General features: G+C 43.9%; 1 protein-coding gene across 2 annotated transcripts in view; it reads right to left on the reverse strand.

Moving 5' to 3' along the window:
- The window catches only part of CREB3L2 (cAMP responsive element binding protein 3 like 2), a 101,352-nt gene that overhangs the window by 2,487 nt on the left and 72,323 nt on the right, over positions 1 to 26,542 (reverse strand). For both annotated transcript variants that reach the window (XM_058530956.1, XM_058530964.1), the window contains exons 3-10: positions 24,678 to 24,853; positions 22,859 to 22,946; positions 19,019 to 19,203; positions 16,835 to 16,981; positions 15,796 to 15,854; positions 14,432 to 14,500; positions 1,617 to 1,716; positions 1,206 to 1,332 (exon numbers count right to left, since the gene is read on the reverse strand). In XM_058530956.1, the coding sequence (XP_058386939.1) occupies positions 1,206 to 1,332; positions 1,617 to 1,716; positions 14,432 to 14,500; positions 15,796 to 15,854; positions 16,835 to 16,981; positions 19,019 to 19,203; positions 22,859 to 22,946; positions 24,678 to 24,853 (951 nt within the window). The remainder of the gene's footprint in view (positions 1 to 1,205; positions 1,333 to 1,616; positions 1,717 to 14,431; positions 14,501 to 15,795; positions 15,855 to 16,834; positions 16,982 to 19,018; positions 19,204 to 22,858; positions 22,947 to 24,677; positions 24,854 to 26,542) is intronic.

The following is a 26,542-nucleotide window of genomic DNA, read 5'->3' on the forward strand; positions in this document are numbered from 1 at the left end:
ATTATACCAATTATACAGTGTTGGAAGAACAATAGAAAAGCAAATAAACATGAAGCAAACTGCTACCCCCACTACTTTGAAAATAAAACCCCCCTCCTTACCCACCCATAACCATCTAGGGGAGACAACTCATGGAGAATGGGAGTCAAACACCTGGAGATGTCCAGACCCAGCTAAAATAAGAAGCATTCCCAATGAGCAGGTCTTGCAAGAGAACGTACAAGGGCAGAAAACTGCATTTTCATTTAGAAACTGGAAAGAAGACACAAAGCTAAAGCCATAAATCAAATGATGGAGACAGTTCCTTTTGTTTTATAGGATGGTTACATAACTAGATGGCTCTGCAGCAATTTTCCACAACATAAAGACTATGTTTCCATTGGCATCCATTTAAATTTAGAGACATATTCCTTTAGGAAAAAAAGAATGTCCCAAGAGACCACTGAAATTACTTGGTTGAAATGCTAGCATTTCTGTCAGATACCTGGCAGGGATACACCTGCCCAGTGAAGACCACGAGCCTTCAGAACTGCAAAACTGTGCCTACCCCAAACCCCACAGCCCCTAATTCCACACTTGTCCTTATTAGTGTATATATTATGATCCCTACACACCACCTCTTGATTTCCTACATAGTTAAAAGAGATCATTGACCTAGGTGAGACTATCACATACTTCTTATCTAACATCTAAGTCTCCAAATTCTCTAAATCTTGGGCATAATGTTTCATAAGACAGACTGACTCTTTAATTTTATTTTGCAAATTCTTACTATAGTAATATACAATTCCACTGAGTGGAAGTAGAAACACAGGAATTCCCTTAAAATGTCGTGGAAAACTTAACGCTCCCTCCCTCCATCCCAAAAAGCCACATCTCTCTCCCTTATCAGAACTCAAAGAGGAGATATCAAAATTTGCCAGGGAACATAGTCTAGAGCAGAAGTTTGCAAACTGTGCTCTGTCGAGCTCTAGAGAATTCCCAGTGGTGCCTCAGCCCGATGGTTGAGGGGCACAAGGGGAGCCCCAGTAGCCTGGGCACAGACTCCCTACAACTCTCTTCCCTTCCTTCAACGGAGAAGCTACACTTTTACCACTTTTTGAAAATTAGACTTTCACTTAAGATTCCCTTCAGAAAGTTGAGCTTTCAGCAAGCTCCAGAGAAATGAAACAAGACACTTCCCAAGCTGCTGAGTGCTGTCTTACCGACAGAAGCTGTGTACGGCTCCGACATGGAATGCTGGCTGGGCAGAGCCATCTTGGTGGCAGAAGGATAGGGCCCGTAGCCCTGAAAGAAGCTGCCAAATGCGACAGCAAAGCATAACACAACGACCTGTAGGGTGAGGGAGAACATGAGGAGCTGTCAATTCCAAGATCCACGGAGCAAACCTTTAGATCTGCACCACCTGGGAGGTCCAGGGAGACAGACCCGCCTCCATCAGGCCAGCAGACTGCACCCACAGACCAATCGCTGTAACATCACAGCAGAGAAATAGCCTGGGAGTGAGCTGTATGCTTCCTCCAACCCACAGCACTTGGACTTGGCAAGCTGGGGAGAGACTGGAGATTGGGGAGTGGGCCAGGGCAGTTATGGTGCTGTCCCTTTGGGAAACTCACCATGAGGCAGGTGCCGGTCTGCGTGCCGGCCAACTTGCAGGTGCGCGAAACCTTGCCCATCACCAAAGTCTGAAGCTTCTGCAGCTGCTGCAGGAGAGTTCTGCAATTCAACAAATGGAAACCATGAGGGGGTCTGAGAGAAGAGAATGCCTTTGGGTGATCTCTGCCCCATGCTCCAGGAATGTAGCTGGGACTTCGTGACTAATTTGAATAGAGCACTGAGGAAAAGTTTCCTTTGGAAGAAGATGTGGGTCCCAGTACTTCCAGCACCAATGTTGCAGAGCTTCTGGGGGCTCAGAATCAGCCCACTTTAACAGCTTGTCCAGTCCCTGTGCTGTCCTGAGTAAGAGGTCAATGTCCCAAGTTATCCCTCACATGCCGGAACTTGTGGGTCAGCCATTGAGGAAAAAAAGAAAAAGGAACATTCTGATTGGCTGGTGATGGTGATACAAGGAGCGCTCATTTACCCAAGAGATGAGAAACACTGAAGAAGACATCAGAAAGGAGAAAAGCACAGAGAAGCAAAAATGCCCAGATGAGAACTGAAGGAGTGGCCAGAGGTGGTGGCCGTGACTGGAAATGGCAACAGTATCACTGAGCAACAGGCATTCGACGGCAGGTTTGAAGAGACAGAGAAAGAGGAAAAACAAGAACGGCAGGGAGGCAAACAGCCAAGGGCCCCTCAAGCCTCTGGTCCTTGAAGGCTCACAGCACCTCCACAGCCAGAAATGAAGCCAAAACAAGAAAGAGCCAAGAAGCTTGCTCAACAAGACACAAGCTCAGAGCCGGGCATCCTGAAAACCACCCTCTGATACAGACTCTGATCTTTCTCCAGGAAGAGACAGACAGCAGGAGCAAAAAAGAGTTGTTCTAGTCCTAAATTGGACAAGTGTGCACACTCTTAAAAGGGAAGGGTTTGGGACGAGAATAGTATATTCTGCTCTGTGTGACATCAAGCCACAGAAAGAGCAGATGGGGAAATTCTTTGCAAATTCTGAACACTGCAAGCCACAGAAAAGGATCTCACAACACACCCTCCTGAATTACAGCCTCTGCGATGAATTTTGCCTGAGCAGAGCAAAGACTTGAGGCCCCTCCTCGCCCTCACCCGTCTTCCCCAAGCCCAATGCACACGGCAAAGTGGGAAGACTTTACAAGCAGATGTTTTTTCTTGAGTCTCAAAGATTTCCAGAAAATTCATGCTGTGATGTAACATTAGAAAGCCAGACAAGTTCATTGGAAAACATCAGCAAATAAGTCGTTTGCAGAAGAATTCTGGGCTATTATAGATAACTTGCCTCTCACTGCAGTCCATCTCCTGAACAGCCTTCAAGTCCCAGAGGAAGCAGGATTTACCAGGGTTTCCAACTTCTCCCCAGCAAGTGCCAATGAAACGAGTTCTCCCGGACTTAAGCCAATTAAGGACAGGTTGGCCATAGAATGATACAGCTTTCAGCAGTTAGACGGATGAGAGTGGGGGCAGCATTGGAGCAGCCCACAGCACACGTAGCGGAGGCTTTCCGACTCACAAATCCCCATTTGGCCCCATCTACACCATATTTTTACCTTGTGCACCGATTTTAATTTAAGCAAAACAAAATCATGCATCCTATTAATTAATATCATTAATAAATTCTATTAATATGGAGGTCTTTTTAGTAGTTAGTTGTACTTTTTGGGCTTTATGGTTATCTAGAAGTATAATCACTTGTAGTTTCAACCCAGTTTGTTTATGCATATTCAAGCAACAACAGTCTTTAAAAGCATTCTGTACATTAGGCTGAGAAATACTGATGGCACGATTACTTTAAATTCTACTTAAAGAAATCCTGCCATCTGTGACAACATGGATGACCCTGAAGGGCATTATGCTAAGTGAAATAAGTCAGACAGAGAAAGACAAATATTGCATGGTATCACTTATATGTGGAATTGAAAAAAAAAAAAAGTCAAACATAGAAACGGAGAGTAGAAAAGTGGTTGCCAGGGGCTGCAGTCGGGAAAAAGGGAGAGGTTGGTAAAAGGGTATAAACTTTCAGCTATAAGATGAATAAGGTCTGAGGACCTAATGTATAACATGGTGACTAAACAGTTGATAACACTGTATTGTATAATTGAAATTTGCTAAGAGAGTAAAACTTAAATGTTCTCACCGAAAAATTAAAAACAAAAAGGTAAATATGCGAGGTGATGGAGGTGTTCATTAGCTTGATGTAGGATTCCTTTCACAGTGTACACGTATATCAAATCATCACTGTGTACACTTTAAATATCTTACAATTTTATTTGTCAATTCTACCTCAATGAAGCTGGAAAAAAAAGAAAAAGTTTGCAACTAAATGATCATCTGATGCAGCAAGTTATTTTCCTCATTATACTTTTTCTCTCTTCTCCCATGACCTCTCAAGAGTACTCCATTCCTACCCACTAGCATAGGTGCCTTTTCAAAACTGAGAGTAAGTGACCCACTGCATCTCCACTCACCTTCCTGGTGAGTATTCGTCTCACAGAGCTGAGGTTTGGCCGGTGGGAGCACACATTTTATCGACCACCATCTGTAACGCCAGCCCCAAAGCCCTCGCTGGGTTGGTTGTCCCTGCTATATTTCTGGAAGTCCTGGGGCAGATACACAGGTGAGCCCACAGATAAGACCCGTGTTCGACCATGTGGCACAAATCCTTTTCCAGTGTATTTTCACCACCTCCCGCGGTACCAGTTAATAAAGTCTTTGTTGCCAGCTAAACTACAGAAAGGGGACTCCCTGTTTCCTGGGTTGCCTGCTGCAGAGCCACATCTGTAAGTGACGGCTGCCACTTTTGCTGGGCACCTCAACTCCCACAGGGCACTCAGGCTGCCTGTGGTGGCAGCCCACGGTGCTGAAGTTCAGTGGTGCTCTGTGCATCAGTGGGGAACGTTTCTCATTCTAGGCTTTCATTAGACAGCAGCTTTCCAGATGTTACCAAAGCTGTTTACTTTTGCTTTAAAGTGGTAAGGTGTTTTTAAAGTGAAATTGCCATTTCCATTTTTACCAAAAGTCCCTATTTACCCACAATTATCCCACACTTTGTCCCTGCCTATTCCCTGCCCCTTGTCCAGTCTTTAGAGCATCAACCGCCAAGAAAACCAATTCCACACAACACTCAGAATCACTCCTGCCTTCCAATTTCTGGTTGAGATCACTAGGCCTGGTACCCTGCTCCCCAGGATAAAGAGTCTCCCAGAAGGCTCCACGGTCCCTCCTGAAAGCAGACCTCTAGCAGGCCAGATACACCTAAACCCCAATGGTAGAATGACTTAGACTCAAGTTGGGAGCCCCAGCTACAGGTGCAAAGAGCTACAAGTTTGGAATAAGGACCATGTAAGTTTTTTTAGCTGGGCAAACAGGGACGGCGTCACGTTTACCACTTGTGTGGCACTTTACTTAGCATTCATCGGCACATCCTCTCCTAACTCAAAGATAATTATATTCTGAATCCACTGCAAATGAAAATGGTTGTTTAATGGTCCCTGATTTCTAACAGTATATAATCCAACTCTTTAAGATGAGCAAAGATGTAGTTTAAAATAGATTTTTTTAGTTTGAGATTTTGGTGGAAAGCAACAGTGATTTATAACACGCTGTTTGCTGCTGCTTCTCCTCGTTGGATTAGTGAAGGTGAACAGAACTGATGGTGGAAATGATGACACTCTGAAGGCCCCATCAATCAGCGACACTGAGTGATTCCACCCGAGAACAGTGGGTTAGCTCATCCACCCCAAAAATCTAAAGAGAGTTCCATGATCTGATAAGGTTTGGCAAATTCATATACAGGTGTACAACAGAAACACTCACTTTCACTATGAGAAAGAAAATTAATAGTGATTGAGTGCCCCCTCAACAAGTTCTAGGAACTTTATACACTGAGATACTAAGTAATTGTCTCAAAGTAAGTAGATGACCTAAGATGTAAACCAAAACCTATCTGACTCCATATCTCATGTACTTTTCAATGTGGTACAGCATGGTACCCTAACCTACAACCTAATAAAATTAACAACCAAAGACTTCTTACTAGTAGAGTTTTTCTTAAATCCACTGACATTAACATCATATTGACAATAGCCCAACCAAGAGAGACGTCCACGATTAGATATGAAAAGGTCACTATCAACAGGGACCAAGCTGCAGATAGAAGAGCCACAATGAAACCCAGTCCAATGGCAATGAGTACATACTAACAAAGTTTCCGTGACAATGATATAAAAAAAAAAAACAACTAAGGGCAAATATACATTTCCTGGTACATCTTTGGATACATCAAAGATAAAATGTAAATGATGGATAAAAGAATCAAGGGTGCTCCATGCCCTATTTCAGGCCCCAGGAAGTCAAACCTGGGCTTTGATTAAAAAATGGAAACTAAAACATCTGTCTTTCTGTCAGACACCAAAAGAGCTGATGAGATGGCTTTAGGATTGCTAAACTGGTGCACGTTCACCGGAACAGGGGGATAGGCTCCCAAGGCAGAGAAACCTGAGTTTAGATCTCAGTTACCACTGCTGTGTGCCTTTCATCAAGTTACTTAAGTCCTGACTTTAGGCAGCTAGTCAAAGTTAATTCCCTTGACCTCATCAGCTACCAGAATAATGAGAGAATCCCCTCCTGGGGTACTGTGGGTTTGCTGCAGCAAATACACCTTTGAAGAGCACTCGCTGTCTCTTTCCACTGACGACAGATGAAGCCAGCCCTCTTCATGGGAAAGCCTGGGACCTCATAACTGAGATGTAGGTCTGAGATGATGTGGTACTTTCCCTGACGCCACTGGGACAGATGCCATGGCCTGCTGTGTTGGGAGCTTGGATGACAGCTATTACGCAGCTTGCATGAAGGGCTGGGAGGCGAAAAGGCTGCCATCAGATGAAATGGAAGAATGAGTTTAAAACTAAAACTTTAAAAAGTCAACCATAGGACAGATCTCATGGTGCACTCACAGCTCAGCATAAACTTCTCCTTTATTACTGTATTTTAAATCATAAGTGATCACGGCTATTTATGGCTTAATGAATTCTTGGGCTTCCGGGAGCAAGGTCTTAATTTAGAGAAAGGAGTACTCTTAGCAAACGTTTATCTGGGCCAAGAGATTTTTCACAACTTGTTAAATCGGAGTGTCCAACACTCGATTGAAAATGTGGATTTTGTCCTGTGGTGAGATGTAAAAATAAACTTAATGGCTGTCCTCATACAGTTCCTTGCAAAAGAGCAATCGAAGGCAGCTGCCAGCCTTGCCCAAAATAAAGCATCCCACCCTGTATCTTGGGAGGCATATTAAAGGAAATTGGGCAAAACACTCGAAAGTAGCCAAGAATGTGAGACACAATCTTATAACAACTGAGAAACACATCAACAGGCTCGCGTTTTCTTTGTATTTGATTTACTTTTGTTTTCTTCTGTTTCCTTTATTTATAAGAAAAAGAGTGGGAGAGAGAGAAGAGTTACACAGTCATTGCATCTTATACTTTGAACATTCAAGTATGTAATTTGCCACTGGTGTCAGAAACCAGAACTGAAGTAAAAGACTAAACTGGTGGTTCCCAATTACTTGCTGTGCTGGGAGCTTCAAACCAGGCCCTCTCTATAGACATACTTTCTATTGAACCTTGTAACACATCTTATTCAGAAATGGACCTAGCTGGGCTCTGGTGTTTGTGTGCACATCTGTGTGTGTGTATAAACCACTCTTTGGGTAAATCAGCCTCCTACAGAGATGAAGGAACTTTTTTCACATCCTTATGGAACTATCTAGAGCTGTAATTTCCAAATTCCAAATCATGAATCATTAGTGGCTTGTGAAAACCATTGGAATGTGACTGGTGTGTTTTTTAATGAAACAGAATCAAACAGAACGTACAATATCTGGGAGCATCATAGATAGTAAATAAGTATTCATTTGTGAAACCTTCATATAAGTTATGTATATGAAGTATATGTACGTCTGGTATGTCTGAGTTCACTACACAAAACGTAAAATGATCACACTCAGAAAAGTCTAAGTGCCACTTATCTAGTGCATACAAGGAAAAAAATTAAATATCAGTGATTATCAGGTGGCTTCATGATGGACGAGCTAAGCATCCACGTCCTTCTGAAGCAAAATCCCATCTGAATCCACCCCCACCTCCAGTCTTCTAGAGTTAGTGTCTAAGACTTGAGGGTTAGGAGGGGGGTGTCCAAAAGCTGAACCATCCACTTCAAAGTCCTGGGGTGGAGGGTGGGGAGGTGGTGGGATACAATGATAATAATTAGGAGTTCTACACATTATACAACAATATTTAAGGAGACTCATGAACTATCTCAAAGACTTTTAAATACTAAAGTGTGACATATACAAAAGATAATCACATTCTGCTGAAATCCTAAACTGAATAAATATTCATTTATTTATGATCTTTTACTGAAGTTTCGAGGATTGTTCACGAGGCTCTGGTCTAAATGAAAAAAAAAAAGTATAATTGTCTCCTTTCTCTTTGTGTGTAATTGCTACATTACAAAAGGGACCAGAGGACACTTCTGAAATATTCTATTACCTATTTGCCCAAGAACACAAAAAAGAGAGTTCTAGAATGTTTTCTGGGGCTCTGGAATTTCTAATTTTACTACTAAATTACATTAAAATGCGCTTCTGATCTCTCTGGGGAACTTACTCTGGTACCCAACAATCCTTTGAAGTCTGAAATATTTTCACCTGAAAAGAAAGCTTATACTCTTCAACTCTTCACACAACCAGAAGCGAGAGATAATGAGAAATGAAAAGTGAATGAAACCAAGGTAAAGGTCTACAGAGGAGTGACTTGGGTCATTTATCAGCACTCCAGTGGCCTCTCTGTGTACAGCAGGGGAGTAGGCTCATCCAGTATGGTCAGTCTAAAGAGAAGAGGAGAACCCGCACATGGAAGACCATAAGACTGCATAGGGAGCAATATACAAAACTGCTGCAAATGGACACAGCTGTGTGGCTAAACAAACAAATTAGGAGAGCAGAACATAGTCAAAGTGGGTTTAGCTGGAAAGACCTTTACCAGGAATTGTATATAGATTTTAAAGAACAAGAAAAGTAGAGGTAGATAGAGAGAAGGACTATAGCCAAGAGGAAAATTAAGGAATTCTTATTTCTAATAACAATTAGAGATACATATCAGCACAAGCATGTCCCTTACTTCTGTGAGGTCTGGAGAAAGAGTGCAAATGAGGCCCACATACCATACATCTCCCCCTCACCGAACCCACCCCAAACCAGGCAAACTCTGCCCATAGGTACCCCTCAATACTTGCTCCCTCAAATTCCCTCCAAGGCTGGGTTTGAATTTAGAATTCTCTGACTCCCCAGGGCTCCTCACCAAAAAGCCGTGGTATGGACAGAACTACTCCTGGCCACAGCCTGATCCCTTTCTCTTCCTATCTCTGGCTCTGCCCCACACCAGTCGGGAGAGACAGTTCTCCTTGGGTCTCATGCTGCTACATGTTTTACTGACTATGCCATGACTGCAAAGCCCTGATTGCTCCTTTCCATGGGCCATAACATAGGTTGTTTATGAAGCTGGTAACCTTGAGAGAAGAGGTAATGTCTCCCCCTGGGTGGAAATCAAGTTTAATTACTGCTTGCTATAAAAGCAGTGGATTCCCCAAACTCAGGTTGCTTAGCTGTGACACAAACCCACTGAGAGCACATCATCCACCTGGATCCATCCTGGAACTTGGGGGCAAGGAGAACCAATGAAAATATGCTCTTGCTCATACTGCTTGTTGTGCTGTAAGTAATCAAGTTCTTTGTCTCTGACCCAGGAATCTCATGTCTTCTGTAAATAAGATCAAATGGAATCCCAGATCAAACACACTGTACAGGGTTTCAGGCACACACCTGCCAAGGTTCAAATTCCATATACAGTCCTCACAAAGAGCTGTCTTTGGCCACCCCATCAGCTTAAGGGCCTGGTCTACCCTTTGGAGAACAGACTTGCGGTAGAGACCCACACAGGCCTTGGAAATGGGTTAAGGCAATTTGGGCAGGGAATTCCAGGATCCCAGGTACCAGGGAATGATCTAGAAGGGGCAGAGTGAGAGCTCTAGATAGACACATCCCCTTGCTCCTGCTGACTACTCACCCCACGGAGAGGGGTGTGCTAGAGGAAAGCTAGAGCAGCGTCCTCTAAAACACTGGGTCCAAAGCAAGCCCTGTTGCTCAGGTCTAACACTGGCCCTGTGCTGGGGAAAGGGAGTGGTCCTCGAAGGAGAAAGGGGCACAGCAGAAGAGAAATCAAGTTAAGGACTTAATTTAAAAATTAAGTGGCTGAGTTCTAGTCCTGCTCTACCTCTAAATGCTTGGATGACCTTAACCTCACCAGGCCTCAGTTTCCTCTTCTATAAAATAAAGTGATGAGCAGTTAAATAAGATGATCTCTAAAGAGCATTTCAAGTCTAAATGCCCCTACGATTCTACAAGTCAGGGCTGGAGGAGGGGGCCTGTCGCTCACTGCCCTGTAGAGGCATGAGAGTAAAATAAGAAATGAGTGGAGGAAACTGAGCTGCAAACACCTAAAACTGCTGGGCTGGGCAGTGGATGTGCATCACTTGTTTAGAAGAAGAGGAGAAAGATAGGATTTCTCAGGAATGAGACCAGCGTAGGGCCACACAGAGAGCTTGTAGCTTAGAGAGGTGAATGAGAAGCATAAGAAAGCCAGGAGGATCCTCCAGCAGCCACACACGGCCTTGCTTGGACTTTTAAGTGAAAATGTATTTCCTGATTGAGCATACGGGGGGGCCCCTGAGAAACCATCTCTCTCTCATCTTACACATTTCCTGATTGCACGCAATTAGCGGATGGCCTCGGCAAAGGAAGCGTGAAGGTGCCTTCACACTGTTTCGGCTCTGCTCCGAGAGGCTCCTGGGGTCAGGCTGCAGAAGGGTTAAGAGGACTTCTTCATCTCTCCTGTCCCAATCCTCTTCCAGCTTCCTGAGCTCAGGTAAAAGGGTCTTTTCACCTAGAAGCCAACAATACACTAGGTGGTTGCTGCTGAGGCCAGTATAAACTGAAAGATTCAGGATTGACTCATTTCTGAGGACACATTTTCGTCTGGATGGAAAAGTCCCTTGTGGAGTGTAGCACAGAAGTGGTGAAATGTAAAGAGGTATAATTCTTCTTTAATTTGGTCAATGATGAAACACCCACTCGCCTTTCCTGCCATGTCATGCCACAGGAAACAATGGCACCCAAGGTGTCCCACCCAACTTCCAGTCTCCCAGGACCCTGTTCACGTAATCCTACCTCTGTCCAGCTACCTCCAAAGGATAATAATACAAGAAGCGTGAAAAGGAACACAAACACAGGTGTATGTTCATTAGACCGAGCCCTGAACTTAGTGCAAACACTGGGTCACTTACACAATGTGACGTGAGTAAAGGGTCCAAAAGTCTCCACTTACCACACACCCAAAACACCAACTCCTCTTGACTGGTTCGGAAAGGAGATTGCCAAGGTTTACATGACAGTCACTTTGGCTAGCGGGGTGTCCTCTGAGCAAGGGGAGGCCTCAGCAAGAAACAAGAGGAGAAAGGAAGAAGAGGAGCTTCCCCAACAAGAGCAGCTCTGCTTTTATTTCTTGACCTCTCAAGCCAAAACACATTAAAAGCTGCTCCTGGGTTGTGAGAACTCCTAGGAGCTCCCTGATAAGATTTCTGTGGGAAGATTACAGATTAATCCATTGTCAGCCATTACCACCATAAAAGAGTTGTCCAGGAGAGGTAAACTTTGATGAGAGAGAAGAAATGGGAGGAGAACACACACAGGGCCTCTGGGGGAACCACGGTGGAGGCTCCTGATAGTCAAGGGACAGAGCAGAGTACCAATATCATGAGGTAGACTTTGTTTTTTCAATGGAGGTTCTGGGAGGCTACACGACTGAAGAAATGGCCCACACCGTCAGTAAAGAACAGAAGGAAAATCATCACGAGAAGAACGTAAGATAACACTGACCAGAAGCTCAAATAGGTCATAGGTTCCCACACCTCATATGGCATAATAACTAATATTATATTAAAAAATCTATGGCCATTATTTAAAGAGATAAAAACAATTGACAAAACATGGATTGTTGTTACACAGATTCAGATGAGACTTATGTCAATGTTCCTCAGATGAGAGCTCTTTACCAAAATTTGACAGAAATGAAGATTCTGTATACACATATTTATTGATATGAAAATATGGCTAGCATGTTTTGTTAAATGGAAAAATTTCTTAACAAAAGAGTATGTACAATATAAATATATACATACAAAATATTCCAAAATGTAAACATATCTCTGGATGAAAAGATGGTAATTTTTTTTCTTTTTTAAATATATTTTCTAATTTTTTCTACAATGGGCCATGTGTGGGTTTTTGGTTTTTTTTTTTAAGTTCAAAAAATATGATACAGCACTGTCGGCCTGGAGAGGAGAGAGACCTTCATCTCAAGCGCCCACTGCTCCCCAGCATAGCCCGTGCTGTGCCTCTGCTGCCCCCATGTGGCTGTGGGAAGACCTGACACTTGGAGTCCCTAGACAAGACCAAACATGGACCAAACTCCACAGTTATCTTGGATAGATTCCTCTTCCTCTTTTCACCAAATCATGACCTGGATTTGTCCCACTCATGAACACAGGGCTTCCACGGCAGCAAGTGCTAGGATGGGCGTGAGAACTCCTGTCTGCTCAGGATGCTAAAGAGATGGATACAAACTCTGGCAGGGGTTCAGGACCCAGAGAAACACTGGCAGGAGTGAAGGTGGAGATAAGAAGGGAGGAAGCCTCAGGAGACTCACGGCCAAAGGCGACCGTGAAACCAGAATGCTAAAGTGGTACTGGAAACCGTCTCCTCTGTCTCAGGGGACCAAGGTGATACCACATGGAGCTGATAACAGTTATTTAATCCTGCAGTCTGTCTACAGGGCACTTGAGGAGACTGCCCTGGACCTGCTATATGAGCTCACGTTCCCAGAAATGCACAGGGAAATTCAGTGGGGTCACAACGTCCAATATTCCCACTGATGCTAGTTTTAACTTATGACTAGATTAGCCTGTTCTTTGAGCAACAAACCATGAATATTTAGGAAATGGGAGCCAAATTTAATGTTATTATCCAAAGACACGCAAACATTTAATTTGAACCGTTAACATTTGCAAAATTTTTAGGCATTAAAGCTAAGCCTTTAAATGATTAATTAATATTTTGCTTACCTAAAAGTCAATTTTTCTCTGCTTGAATTATCAGATCTATAACAACTAAGAGCAACAGGACCCCCCAACTAATGAATACTTTCCTTATTTTTGGTAAGGAAGATCAGCCCTGAGCTAACATCCGTGCCAATCCTCCTCTTTTTGCTGAGGAAGACTGGCCCTGGGCTAACATCTGTGCCCATCTTCCTCCACTTTACATGGGACGCCGCCACAGCATGGCCTGACAAGCAATGCATTGATGCGCGCCCAGGATCTGAACCCAGGCCGCCAGCAGCGGAGCGCGCACACTTAACTGCTGCGCCACAGGGCTAGCCCCCCAAATACTTTACTTTTCAAAGCATAGGTATGCACCGTGTATACACACAAACACACAAATTCTGGACAAATGCTCCCCAACTCCAGTTTCTTAACCCCATACCTTAACCCCTTTCTCTCGCATATGACCCAGGGATAAAGCTCAATATTTATTGTGGACAGCAGAACAGAACCCTGCCTAGTCTTTTTTGCACCACCCTCTCACCTTCCAGTGCTATATCAGACAATGCTCCACTGCTATTCATGGGGTTTTCATGGCCAATTTTGGGGGGAAGTGGTTAAGTGGGTGGCCAGGTCCTTCTTCCCAGTCTGTCTTAGTTTGGAAGATGAAACCTGTCCACCATGGGTGACATCGGTGGCATAGCTCTCAGCATCACAGCAACATGCAACCATCACAGTATGACAACCAATGGACGGGTGGTGTGGTTCCCTGACTGGGAAACGAACCCGGGCTGTGGTGGTGAGAGCACTGAATCTTAACCTCTAGCCCACCAGGGCTGGCTGATGCTTCTCCTATACTGAGGCACCAGAGCCAGATTGCCTGCATTCAAATGCAGCTCTAGCATTTACTGTGTGACCATGGGCAAATGACCTAAACTTTCTGAGTCTCAGCTACCTCAGAAGGGGGTGTGAAGGGGATGGTCACAGGACCACCTCATAGAGCTGTCAGAAGGTTAAACGAGTTAATATCTGTAAAGTGCTGAAAACAGCACCTGGCACAGGACATGCTGGAGGAACTCATTAACTCACTCTGTCCTACAGTTATTTTTCAAAATGGGTTTGAAATGTAATTAATTAATTAACTAATTAATTTTTAGAACAGTAATTAAAAAAACAAACTGATTTTCTCTTTCTTTTTCACTAATGAACACCATTTCTTACCCAAATTGGGGGACAGTCAAGTGGCCAGTGCCTCTTTCTCCACCTCTAAAGTTTGATGGCATTTTCAGGAGAACCAAACTTATTGACTTTATTTTCCTCCAAGCCTCTTCCTTAACCCCCTTATAATAGTCCTTGTCAGGATCAGCCTCTTCATCAATCTAATATCTTTTAGGAAAGTAAAAAACATGCGTGTGTGTGAGTGTGTATATGCGTGTGTGTATGTGTGTATGTCAGGAACAGGTAGGTGGGGTATGGCCATCCTGTGATCTCCTCCGTTTTCCTTCCAGTTCTGGTCCTGGATCTGCCCAACTCCTTCCCCACCTTCCATGAGGCAGTTCCATCAGCTCCTCACTCCAGCAACACTTACCTATTGGTATTCTCCAGAACCTCTACCTTCTTCCGAAGCTCCAAGTTCTCAGTTGAACAAGACTCCACCCTACAGAGGAGAGAAAAAGAAGAAAATTAGTTTTATCAGAAGAGCAAACACTAAGCCAGGAGCTAGGGTGGAGGTAGATGGAGACAGAGAAAGAAGACAGGGAATTAGTTACCCTGGGGAGGCGAAGGAGAGAGCTTGGCCAACCTGAGTTGGGGAGAAGAGTAAGGAAACAAAAGAAAAAAAATAGAGAGAGCTGAGTAACAAGTGCCTCGATAGTGGAAAATGAACACGGATGGTGCACAACATAAACTCTTTTAGGCTGTTCCCACCTTGCTTTCTCTCACCCCTTCCCCACCGCTCTCAACGCCCATCACACTTCTCCCTCCATACTACAGGGGTCTGGGTGCCATGAGCTGTACTCTTGGCCAGAAGGACTGATAGGAAGCCATGGGGCTTGGGGCAGGGCGAGAGGGGAGGACAAGAACCCAGGACTTCACGACAAGGAATCTGGGTCCCACAGCATGCATGCCCCAAAGAGGCAATAAAGAGATTTTCAGGGAAACATCTTGACCCTGAATGCCTACAGAAAATGGAACCAAATGGGACTACTAAGTGCTAAATTACCAAACTCTAAATCAGGAGGTAGAAGCACTAACTTACAGTAGGAACTTTAAGAACCAGCCAGGATCCATCGACCACTCCTTTCCCCAGATACACATGAAGACTCATTTCTGCGTCTGGGGCCACATTCCCATCTTAAAATGACATTAGTTGGTCAGCTGGAGAACTGTTTTCTAGGGCTAGTACAAAATGGAATTGAATTCATATTTTTCTAACAGCCCTCCTGATATTCCAGGCTCTTCAGAAGAACAAAAGGTGCCTTCAAGTGTTTTTTGTAAAAGTCACTCGCCTATAGCATGAGCTATAGTGGACAGAAAATAAAGAACACCACCTGACTTATTTCATTCCCTGTTTGTTTATTCTCGGCAGCAAGGGAGTGTGGCCAGTGGGAACTGATTAATTAGCACTGCTCCTTTTGGCCGAAACAGTGCCTCTCCTCTGAGGAGTTCCAGGAATGTGCCCGAATGTTAATATTTGTACTTGCTTGAAAGGAAGCCCTCAAGGACTCAAGGATCCTAAGATTGAGTGTATTTTTCACTTCTTGCCATACTTATAAGCTTTCCCCTCTAAAAACCACTAGGCGGCAGGCAAAACATAGTTGATAAACCAACGGGCTTTCGTGGCAGCCAGAATGAAGACTTTACCTCCTTCTCGTGGAAAACAGATGCTCTGCACACTCACATTTCTCTATGTATATAGCCCAATAAGCACAACCAGTTTGGCAGGAGGCTTACTTTTTCTCCAAGCTGTCCATGTATTCTTTCTTCTTTCTCCTACTTTCCTGGGCAGAAATCTGAGATTTAAGGGGAGAAAAAAGGATTAAGTTCCAGCTATATCAGTAAACCAGTTATGTGCAAATGCAAGACAGGAGGCCAATAGCACAGACATCACAGAAGCCCCACTCACTTCTGTGACCACCCCTTATTTATTTAACCTGCTGGTTCATCTACTAATCACTTCTTCTGTCCTCCCTGGTTTCAACCAGCCTATGTTCTCATGCTTTCCAACAAACTAGCCCCCAGTGGGAGGGACAGTGGGCCAGGAGTCAGAACAGAACACACAGGTTATAAACCATCTTATGGTCTTACAGAAATGATTTCAACTCCACAGACCTCCGTTGGTTTAGCTATAATAAACAAAGTAAGACAGTTCGGCTTGGCCACGTATAAACTCCCCGCTGCTTCTGCACGTGGATGAAGAGTTATAACTAGGCTCTTTCCTTCTTCCTCTCTTTGCCTCCTCCCTCCTGCTCTGCCCATGCCTTAGCCATGCCCCTGGGCCTCACTAGCCCTGATTCACACTGCAGGGGCCTAGAACTAGGAGACTGCTGGACCCAGGTATAGAACAGCAGTCTACAGAATTATTTTTTTAATCAAAAACCACTATCAAGAAAAAAAAATTAAGCAAACACCTGCAATGTATTTATATTTATTTATTTATAAATTATATACAAGCCAACTAGAGGGAAATACTGTGCACTTCATAAAACAGAAATTTAAACGGCTGAGGTAAAAAAATAAATGTTAAGTGGGAGTTCTAATATTTCCCCCCGACCCCTGAATGGATTATCTTGGGCACCAAGAGGGTGCACACCCGATTTGGGAGTCCATTGGCCTAGAGGATGGATGGAGGGGCTGGAGGGAGACAGGGGCAAGCCTTGGTCCCCAACTTGGCATGGGCCGGTGTTGGCCATTGGGAAGGGAGGGAGAGCACGTGGGCTTGGTTCTGCTCACCATCTCTGCTCACAGAGGTGCCTAGATTTGAATGACCCACCTTATTCTTGATTTTCCTCCGGATTTTCTTCAGGGCCTTCTCCTCTGATTTTGTTAGGGGCAGTTTGGTGGGGATGGGATAGCCCTCAGCAATCAGGGTCCTCTTCTCCTCCTCTGTCAGGACCAGGGGGCCTGATCCCTGCAGTTTCTGTGCAGACCAAGGAGCAGAAAAGAGTCAGAGAAAAACATCCAGGACACTGAGGAATCACCCCCTGGGGGTGAGGAGAATCTGTTATAATACCTCGCAAATGGCTGAGAGAAAAGGATGCCCACTTGTTTTTGGTGAGAAACGGATATTTTAAAGTGGAAGCAAAGATGGAGAAGACACTCTTGTGTGAGCGTTATAACTCAGGGTTCGTAATTCAAGGGAAAAGGTAAAGAAACCTCCACCCACTACTTCCCACAAAGTACCCCACTATCTAAAAAGTCAAAATTAAAGGACAGAATTCATTCCCCCCATCCCTAGGGATTTCCTGGCCTTGGAGTGATGAGGGCTTCACTTGGAGCTCTGTTTGTGGGAAAGAGTTTGGTTGTTCTCCTGAAAAAGCAATTTTGCAAGATGCTTTCTACACATGAGGGGTCATTTCTTATCCTCCACTTAGAGCTAAGGGGCCAGGGCTCCCAGGGATACACGTGCAGGCACTTTCCATGAAAGTCACTGGTCGGTACAGTCACAGATTGTCCATCATCAACAAGGATGAGAACTGTAGCTCATCTCATTTAGCTCATATTAGAATGACATGCTTATAATTAGTCAAACAAATTGCATACCTATCATGTATTAGCTCCATGTTAAATGCCATGGAGGACTCAAAATGAACTCCATCTCTCAAGCAGCTAATGATCAAGATTGAGACTGAATCGACACACACAAAAGGATGAGAGCCATTAAATGCTACACTGTAATATTAACTCAAGGTGCGTTAAAAATTTGGAGAAAGAGAACACTTACATGAATTTGTGTGATTAAGAGAAGGATTAGGGTAGGAGATAAAACTTGCATTGGGCTTCCTGAAAGAAAGGGGATGATTTACATAGAGAGAGGAGGGCATTCCAAGCAAAAGGTAGTATTTTGAAAAGGAACTGAAGAAGCCACTCTGCCTAAGTAGGTAAGAAGTTCTCAAAGCAACAGCAGGTTGGGGCACATGTGGAGGGCCTTTCGCTCCTAGCAGAGGTATTAGGGCTTGACGCCAACAGTTAATAGGGAAACACAACACGGTTGTTGAGCAAGAGTATGATGTGGGGAGGATTTCCTCCAGGAATACGTAGAATGGACTGATTGTAGGAGGACACAGATACACAAGATGAACACTATTCTACTAATCGAAGGAGTGAAGAGTCCAGTTACAGCTGAGAAGGTAGAGATAGCAGGGAAAGAGTTAATTCCCTTGCCTTCGGTAATAGTGCTACTTGAGAATGTGGCCACAGATCTAGAATCTTCAGAGAAAGACTGAATTCAAATTTTCAAAATTACATTAATTGATAGATGGTTCTTACAAAATTTTTAAATATCTTATTTCATTTAAATTTGCTGTACATGATACTACAATAAGGTTGATTATAATTTGTAAATCTTCACAGAAATCAATGAACTCTTCAGAACAATAAGAAGTTAATTATCTATCCCTATTTTTTCTCTGGAAAATGGTGTCCTTATATGTGTGAGGGATGAATGATGACTCATGATTTCTAACCTGAGTCACTGGGGTAAGAGTTGAACCACAGACAAAAAAAGGGTTAAACTGTACTTTTGAGCTTTGGACATCAAAGCGTTTAATCTCAGAGAGATTTTTAAGTTCATCAAAGATTGCTTATTTAAAAAATAAGTTATTTCCTATTGTAGGTCATAAAGACCACCTAGATTTATGGTAAATATTTGTGATATAATTTTGAGGAGAAAAACAACACAACACTTTTATTCCTCATACTTATAGCTATGTAAAATAAACATGAATAAAAACGGGAAGTGTGCACAGGAAAAGGAAGAGAATTGTGTTAGCATGGTGAGATTACAGGCAGCTCGTAAAAAATGTTCTTTAAAATTATCACCTGCTTTAGTAGTTACACCTAAAACATGCTGACAAGAATGAAAATCCAGTGGTCCTGCATGGTGCCCACTGTGGGTGAAGCTCCGAGTGACAGAAAGACAGGGGTTCAGGCCCAGAGATGCGAGTTGAACACTTACATGTGGCGCTGTGAGGAGAGGAGAACTGGAGAGGGCCGAGGGGGCCCGGGCCACGGCCCTGGCCGGGCTGTGGGTCTGAGGCAGGCCAAAGGGGTGCAGGCGCGGGTTGGGGCTCAGGCTGCCCTCTGAGTCGCTGCTGTGGCTGCTGGGAGGGGTGGGTGGTAAGTGCAGGTGGTCCACGGAGGCTGAAGAAAAGAAAACAGATTTCACGCGTCAGACAGCAACAAAGCAGGACTTAGGGGCGATCAAACAACCGTACATCCATACAGCGGAACCCGGGACAGCTGAACAAAAGAATAAGGAATCTCCATGCGCTGACGTGGAAAGATCTCCAAGATGTATTGTTAAGAGGGAGTTAAAAATAAATCAAGGTGCAGAACAGTGTATAATGTGGCCCTCCTTTTGTATGAAAAAGGAGGGAAAGAGAACACAGACTCATATTTGCTTGTATCTGCTTAAAGAAACACTAGAAAATATATAAGAAACGAATAAAATTCTGACCTAAGGGGCGCAGGGGGAAATTAGCTAGGGACGGTGTTGGCATAACTCTTCACTGTATTCATTTCATGTAGCTTCTATAGTTTGACTTGTAAACCACGTTAATAATATGATCTTTAAAAAAAAAAAATAGCAAAATCTGGGAGCCCATGAGGGTTTGAGAAAAACGCGTTTATTTTTAGAGGAATGTGCATGGTAGGGCCTGCAGGCAAGATGCCAGGCATTCTTCATTCAGCAAATACTAAATCCATCTGTAGATAGATAATACTGGAAAATAAGGGGGGGGGGCTTTCTCCTGCAAAGTCCTCCAGCATTTAAAAGTCCATCTTTTGCCTCTCCTCGGGGAGGCACACACTCTCTGCCAGGGCCTGTGAGCCTCAGACAGTGTCCATCAGGCATTTCCGGGGCAGCAGGGATGGGCTCCTGGGGGAAGAATCCACTCTGAGTTCAACCTGACAAAAGAGCTCTGGGGTCTCACTCCTTTCTCTGAACAGCCTTTTTCTGAAATACCTTGAAAGCCAGCCACTGTTACTAAGCCCAGGGACATAATCTTGGGTAAGCCTTTCACAACCACACCCCTCTTGGGGCCCCGAGGACAAAAGAGCCCTTAGCACAGCGGCTCTAAACTGGGCACAGTGCCTGGGTGCCTCCCACACACCTGGGGATGTTCGGCCAGAGAACTGCATGGGGTCACGGAAGGGCCTCGGCCTTCTCCTCTTCATCAAACAGAGAAAGCCCACAGACTGTCGATGCGAAGGCCTTTCTGAGACACAACAACTGACCTAAGAAAAATGGCCCATCCAGAGCTGCCTTTGGAGGTGACAAGCAGCAACCAGGTGGCTCTCTCTCCTGAAACACCTGAATATCCGAGGTAACAACAGCTGATGTCCCTCTTGGCCACCCCCTTCCTACTGCCCTCCCCTCCATTCACAGCACACATTTTTTTCTTCTTTCTCTCTCTCTCTCTCTTTCTCACTGTAACCCTCTCTTTCTGTTTTTCTAACACATTACTTTTCACTAGATGTTTCTCTTTTTCTCTGCCAAAGGGCTCCCTCGGTTTTTTAGTGTCTACAGGCACTCAGAGCTAAAGAATATTCTAGAACAATCATACATACTTCTATTGCCAACAGTTCCAGGCAGCTAAGGAGGGTAAGTGTGTGCCTTAAATCTGAGCTTGGCTAGAAAGGAGGAGTCCTGAGAGGGTTAACCAAGGCTTTCCCAATGCCATGAATGCCTATGGCACCTTATGGTGTTAAATAAATTCAACAAGGAGGCCATTAGACTGAGGCCTTAATGTTGTGGCAGCCTAAGCAAGCAAACCAAAACCTCAGCCTGCCAATGCCTCGAGGTTACGAAATCAAAACCCAAGAACAACCAATCACACACAGCCAACTGGGCTTGAAGCTACAGCCAACAATCCTTTCCCTACTTTGCTTCCGCATCTCCTCTATAAAAGTCACCCAGAGCTCCTGTTGGTGGAGCCCCCTAACCACTTCCGGTTTGGCGCTGCTGGATTTGAATTGATTTTTGTTCAAATAAACTCAAAATTTATAATATGCCTCCATTTACCTTTTAACAATGGTTTAAAAAAAAAAAAAAAACACCAGAAGCCGACTAACCTGTTAGGGACTCCCGTTGTCTGCACGCTGTGCTGGTACATCCGGGAGGACCAGCCAAGAGGGCCTACCTAGAGCCTCCCTATCCCTTTCACTTGGCACAGGCCAGATAATACTTTTCTCCTTTCTAGGCAGAGGGTCTCCCACAAAAATCAGAAATGGTATGACAGGAAAAGCGAAGCAAACTTGAATCTCCTCTTTCCTACCTATTAAGAGCTACTGACCTGGCCACAGGCGCCTCAGTAACAGATTTCTAAATATCATTTGAAATGCCGCTCTTAGGTTACTGAAAGGGGTGGAGACAACGAGCTACTTTGCCTAGAAGCTCTGAGGCATCAAGGATATTGAATTTCCTGATCTCTGTCTAGGATAATGAGAAAAGATCTCCATTTACTTTACTCTTGAAACATTTCTCCTCCCGCGAACCCAGATTCTAAAGCCACGATGGGATTCATTGTTATAGTTATGACACTTTCTGAAGCATACTGCAACATAAATTAAAACAGCAAGAGTATTCAATATGATAGTAATAACAGGTGTCATGAAAACGAAAGGAATTACTTGAAAGCAGTATATAAAGCTGAAAGGCATTAATGTGTATCATTCAGTGCAAAGAAATACTGTCCCAATAAGGATTCTAGTCAATATTATTAATTTTTTAAATTTAATCCTTTCGTTACTGATAATAAAGGCAAATGCCAACCCTAATTAAATTGTCCCAAATCAAACCCTGAGTTACTTTCTAGTGGAATGAAGGTAGACTATGCTTCCATGACAACTGTTCATATGTGACATCTACACATTAAGTATATAGCACAGCACATACCTTTTCTATGACAAACGCAAATACAAATTTCTTATTTGTTGACCATACGAATGAACTGTGCTTCTAAATTTGGACTGAAAGTATAAATACAAAGGGGGGTGATGGCATGACTGAAGACAGAATTAAGAAGAGCAGAGCCTGTGCAGGGGATCTGACTCAATAAGGCAGAGAGAGCTTCTCTACCATCCATGAGACTTAGGGGTCTGCATTCAGAATTCCTAACAATGAGCTTCATATGAGAACAAGGGGGAGAAGTCAGAAAGAAACTGACACAGAGAAAGAAAAAAGGGAAAGTAAGACAACTTCAAGTATGACATTATTCAGTTCTAAACAGATGGCAAGAAGCCCAGGAGATACATGAATATTACAAATAGGTAGGAGGCTCCTTGCAACTACTGTCATCCAAAATCAACATTTAAAAACACTGAATTGATTAGATAAATTGTGAATTCACTTTACAAAGGGTTTAAATCAGAGTTGTTTTAAACAGGCAAGAAGCCTTCGTGGAGGTCTGTTTATTGGCCTCTCCCAGTCATCACTCCAGTGCAGGGAGCTGGGTTTATTCACAGGTTTACCAGGGTGGCCCCAGGGCAGCAGCTTTCTTGAGCGTCAGCGCCCAAGTCGTAGCAGTCTGTCAATGTTTTGAAAAATCACCCTGGCTAGGAGTAAAAGTAAAGTAAAAGCATTAGCTGGAAATTAAGCATGTACATAGAGGGGTAAATAAAATTCAGCTTTTGAAATTTGTATTTAGAATCAAAGTTCTTAAGAACAGAACTATTTCATAAAGCAAGCTACACCCGTGGTGCAGACGAATCCCAGCACGTTCTCCCACATCCCCGTTCTCTTTGACTGCGCCCCGACACCGGGTAACCCAAAAGAATGCAGGCAGAGCAGACGCACCTTCTTTAGGAGAGAAGTTTAGGAATTGATCCACTTCATGAGGCTCCAGCTTAATCTTGGGAATAATGGTCTGGCACGAGGAGTCAACCTAAATGAAGAATTTCAAACATAGTTGTTTTTTTTTGTGTGAGGAAGATTAACCCTGAGCTAACATCCGAAGCCAATCCTCCTCTTTTTGCTGAGGAAGACTGGCCCTGGGCTAACATCCGTGCCCATCTTCCTCCACTCTATATGGGACGCGCCACAGCATGGCTTGAGAAGCTGTGCGTAGGTGCGCGCCAGGGATCTGAAGCTGCGAACCCTGGGCCGCCGCAGCGGAGTGTGCACGCTTAACCGCTACGCCACGGGGCCGGCCCCTCCAACACAGTTTTTAAAAACCAATAACAACCCTGAAGAACACCCAGGGGAGCTATCTGTCATCTGTGTCTTCCTCTCCAGGCAGCCCCGCTTCTCTGGAGCCGGCTGAGCCCACCGAGCACAGGCTGCTGCTTTGACAAGGAGGCGTTTTAGTTCTTGACCTTTCTCTCATTGCCAAACCTGGCATTACAGTGGATGCAACCCTCGGAATTCTAAAACTAAAACCTCAGAGCTCACATATCAGTGCTTCTTGCTACTGTTTTTACGGTAATATAAGGGCATTTTATCATGAAATAGTCTGGTGAATTTTTAAATGGCCACAGGCCTCCACCAGTTTGTCCTGCAGTAGGAACTACATGAACCAAGCCCATCCGTTCTCTCCAGGCTTCCTGATGCCTGATCACATCTAACCATGAAATACAGAGCAGAGAAAGGAGAACAGGCATCTGGCCCACGCACAGGGAGAAAGGCCATAACCCTAACCTTTCTGATACATACTTAAAAATCAACTGAAGTAAAATCTTGTACAGCAAGGAGACTAATACATGCTCTAGAAGCCCAGTGCAACAAAGAGACTCAGGTAACTATTGAGAAAGGAACTACAGAGGGCAGCTGCAGAGGTGTTCAGTCTATAATCCTTCATCTCCTACACAGATAGAATGTAGGAGCACCAAGAATGGATGTGCAGCAAGGCTTTGGTGGCTCCGCTGCTTCTGTGTTCCCTTGTCCTGAACAGGTAGACCACTCCACCTTGCTCAGAGGAGATCCGACTTGAAGAATGTCAGTGGAGGCATTGTTTATAACCTGAGGCTTTGAGCCTAAGGAAAGTTAGGACTGGCTTCCAACATCTGTAAGATGTACAAGTATGATCCTGGTCCAATGCCAGACGCTGGAAATACCACAGACAAGACGAAGTTAAACTAAATTCTACTTGCTGCAGGAGTCGAATCAAGCAAGGAAGAAATTCCCAATTTCTTATGCTTTCCACAGTAATACAATAAGAATTGTAGGTGGGAGACCCCTGTATGGGTCAGGGCAACTCAGCATTGCATTAGGAAAGTAAAATATTACATAGGAACCACCATTCCCAACAGCCATGGCCCTGTAAGCCACAGATTGCATTGTCATCTTCACCACTCCCTTTCCACTGGCTTAAAATCAGTCCCATGGAGAATTTTTTTTTATCATGGATATTCATCTGGTTTTTATTTTGTAATAGAAATCACAGGAAAAATGAAATCAGACTTGCTACCAGTTTTTCTAGGCAATGTCTTTAAATGAAGTATATAATCAATGCTGACACCAAATCAGTATATCCTTGATATACACATACATACATACATAGTTATATATCCTTAGACATAGACAGCCACTAGCTCCAAAAAGATTAAATGCCTTACTGGCGAATGAGGATCTGTATCATTTGATCCAACCCCTCTATATGGAAGAAAATTGAGTATACCCCAGGATTTATTTCCAGAGGGGGTTCCTCCTTTTCAAAAGGGGTGGAGATGGCTGTGATGGTCAGAGTGACAGAGGGAACAAGTCCTGGGGGTGGCTCATCCATAATCGGTTCTGTCTTGATGGTTGTTGACGGGAAGTCTGTAGACAGGTACCATTTCTCACTCTCCACCTCATCTATGGGAAAAACACAAACACATATGTGAATTTGTTCAGGGCATCAGGCATAAGTAAAACAAGTGACCACTGATCTTTCTCCTCAAAGAAAGCTCCAACAAAGAATTATTGAGAGTAGAATAACAGGAAATAAAGTGAGGATGTGAGAGAGGAGATGAATGGATAAAGAAATGAATGGCAAAGTAAGAATCTATACTAGTATTTGCTTGTGTGTAAGTATGCCAAAAGAAACTCTGGAAGGATCTGTATAAAAGAAAGAAGCTTGGCTTCCTCGGCCAAGCAAGAGAAGACTGGGTAGATGGGGAACAGGATAGGAGAGTGAATTTCAATGTGTAATGTTCTATACTTTTTGGTTTTCAAACCAAATGAACGTGGTATCTGTTCAAAAATAAGTAAGTACATTTAAAAATAAGAAGTGAATGGTGAGCAACCAGGTCTCAGGAGAGAGTTAAAGAGACAATGGTTACGAGGTCTCTATCCTTCTCCCCAGTGGACAGTTATTTGTTTTCTTAGCTTTTTTTCTTCTCACTCCCTGCCTTTTGTCCTCTTCTGTTTCCCTATGACCCCACTTATGCCTTAAACCTGACCTAGACTTCTCGAACTTTACTTAGCCCTCTGGGAAACTTCAGCATTTGTAACAAACATCTGCCTAAAATGGACTAAATACTCATCCAGAGAAAAGGACCAGATCTTAGCAAGCCTGGGTCTTCGCTTGCCGCTGGCTTTCAGGATTATCACGAGGCCCGGGGATGGCAACGAAGCCACAAGACAGAACAGACAGAAGCACCGCTACCATTTAACGCACATTCTTCTAGGAGCCTGCACAGTACCATGTGGTTCTTACCAAGTTACTTCAGAGCCAGCACCTCAGCACAGCCCAGGAGAAAGAGGGAGGAGGGCAGGAAGGGAAAAGACAAGGAGGTTGCAAATGGGTACAGAACAAGAAAAAAACAAGCCAGAGATACCCAAAGTCAGCATTCCTTACCTGATCCCAGTTTTACTAAAATGAGGCTAAAATAAAGCAAAGATATGCTCCTTGTTTTATAAAAACATTTAAACACACACACTACATGCTTAGTGAACCACTACTGCAGAGGGGAGAAAAGTCGTTCACATTACGAAACAATTTTAAACTCAAGAATTAGGCTCAAGTTTTCTGATGAAAAGGTACATGAAAATCATTCAGAACTGCTACGGATCGGGGGAGAGCGGGCACAGAAGCTAAACACTAAAGTTTGCAATTATTAAAATGGTATTTCATAAGCAACTTCCTTCAATCACAGGAAAAAGTTAGATTCACATTCACAAAGGAAAATCCAATTTAAAAGTGACGATTAATTATCCGAGTCTTAATTTATTTCCTGAGGCAAAATAAAGACGGCCAAGACTTCTGTAGGTTGAAGACGTTTTCCTTTTAGAGCTGGTTCTACAGAGCTGCTGAGTGCTGTGGTGCGCTGGGGGAATTTCCATCATTCACGGGGTGTGCCCCACATCCTGGCTGAGGGGGAAGGGAGGAGACAAAGGGGCTTTTGACGGCGGCCAGAGGAGGGAGACCACACTGTACCTGACACAGACCTCTGCTAGCCAGAGGGGCGCCCAGCTCAGGTCAGGGAAGCCACTGCAGGAGGAGCCAAAAGAACATTCTAGCACCTCTCCCCAAAGGAGCTTGGGAACTAGAAGGCTCTGTCA

The sequence above is a fragment of the Diceros bicornis genome, chromosome 3 (genome assembly GCF_020826845.1).
Source record: "Diceros bicornis minor isolate mBicDic1 chromosome 3, mDicBic1.mat.cur, whole genome shotgun sequence".
Taxonomy (NCBI): domain Eukaryota; kingdom Metazoa; phylum Chordata; class Mammalia; order Perissodactyla; family Rhinocerotidae; genus Diceros; species Diceros bicornis.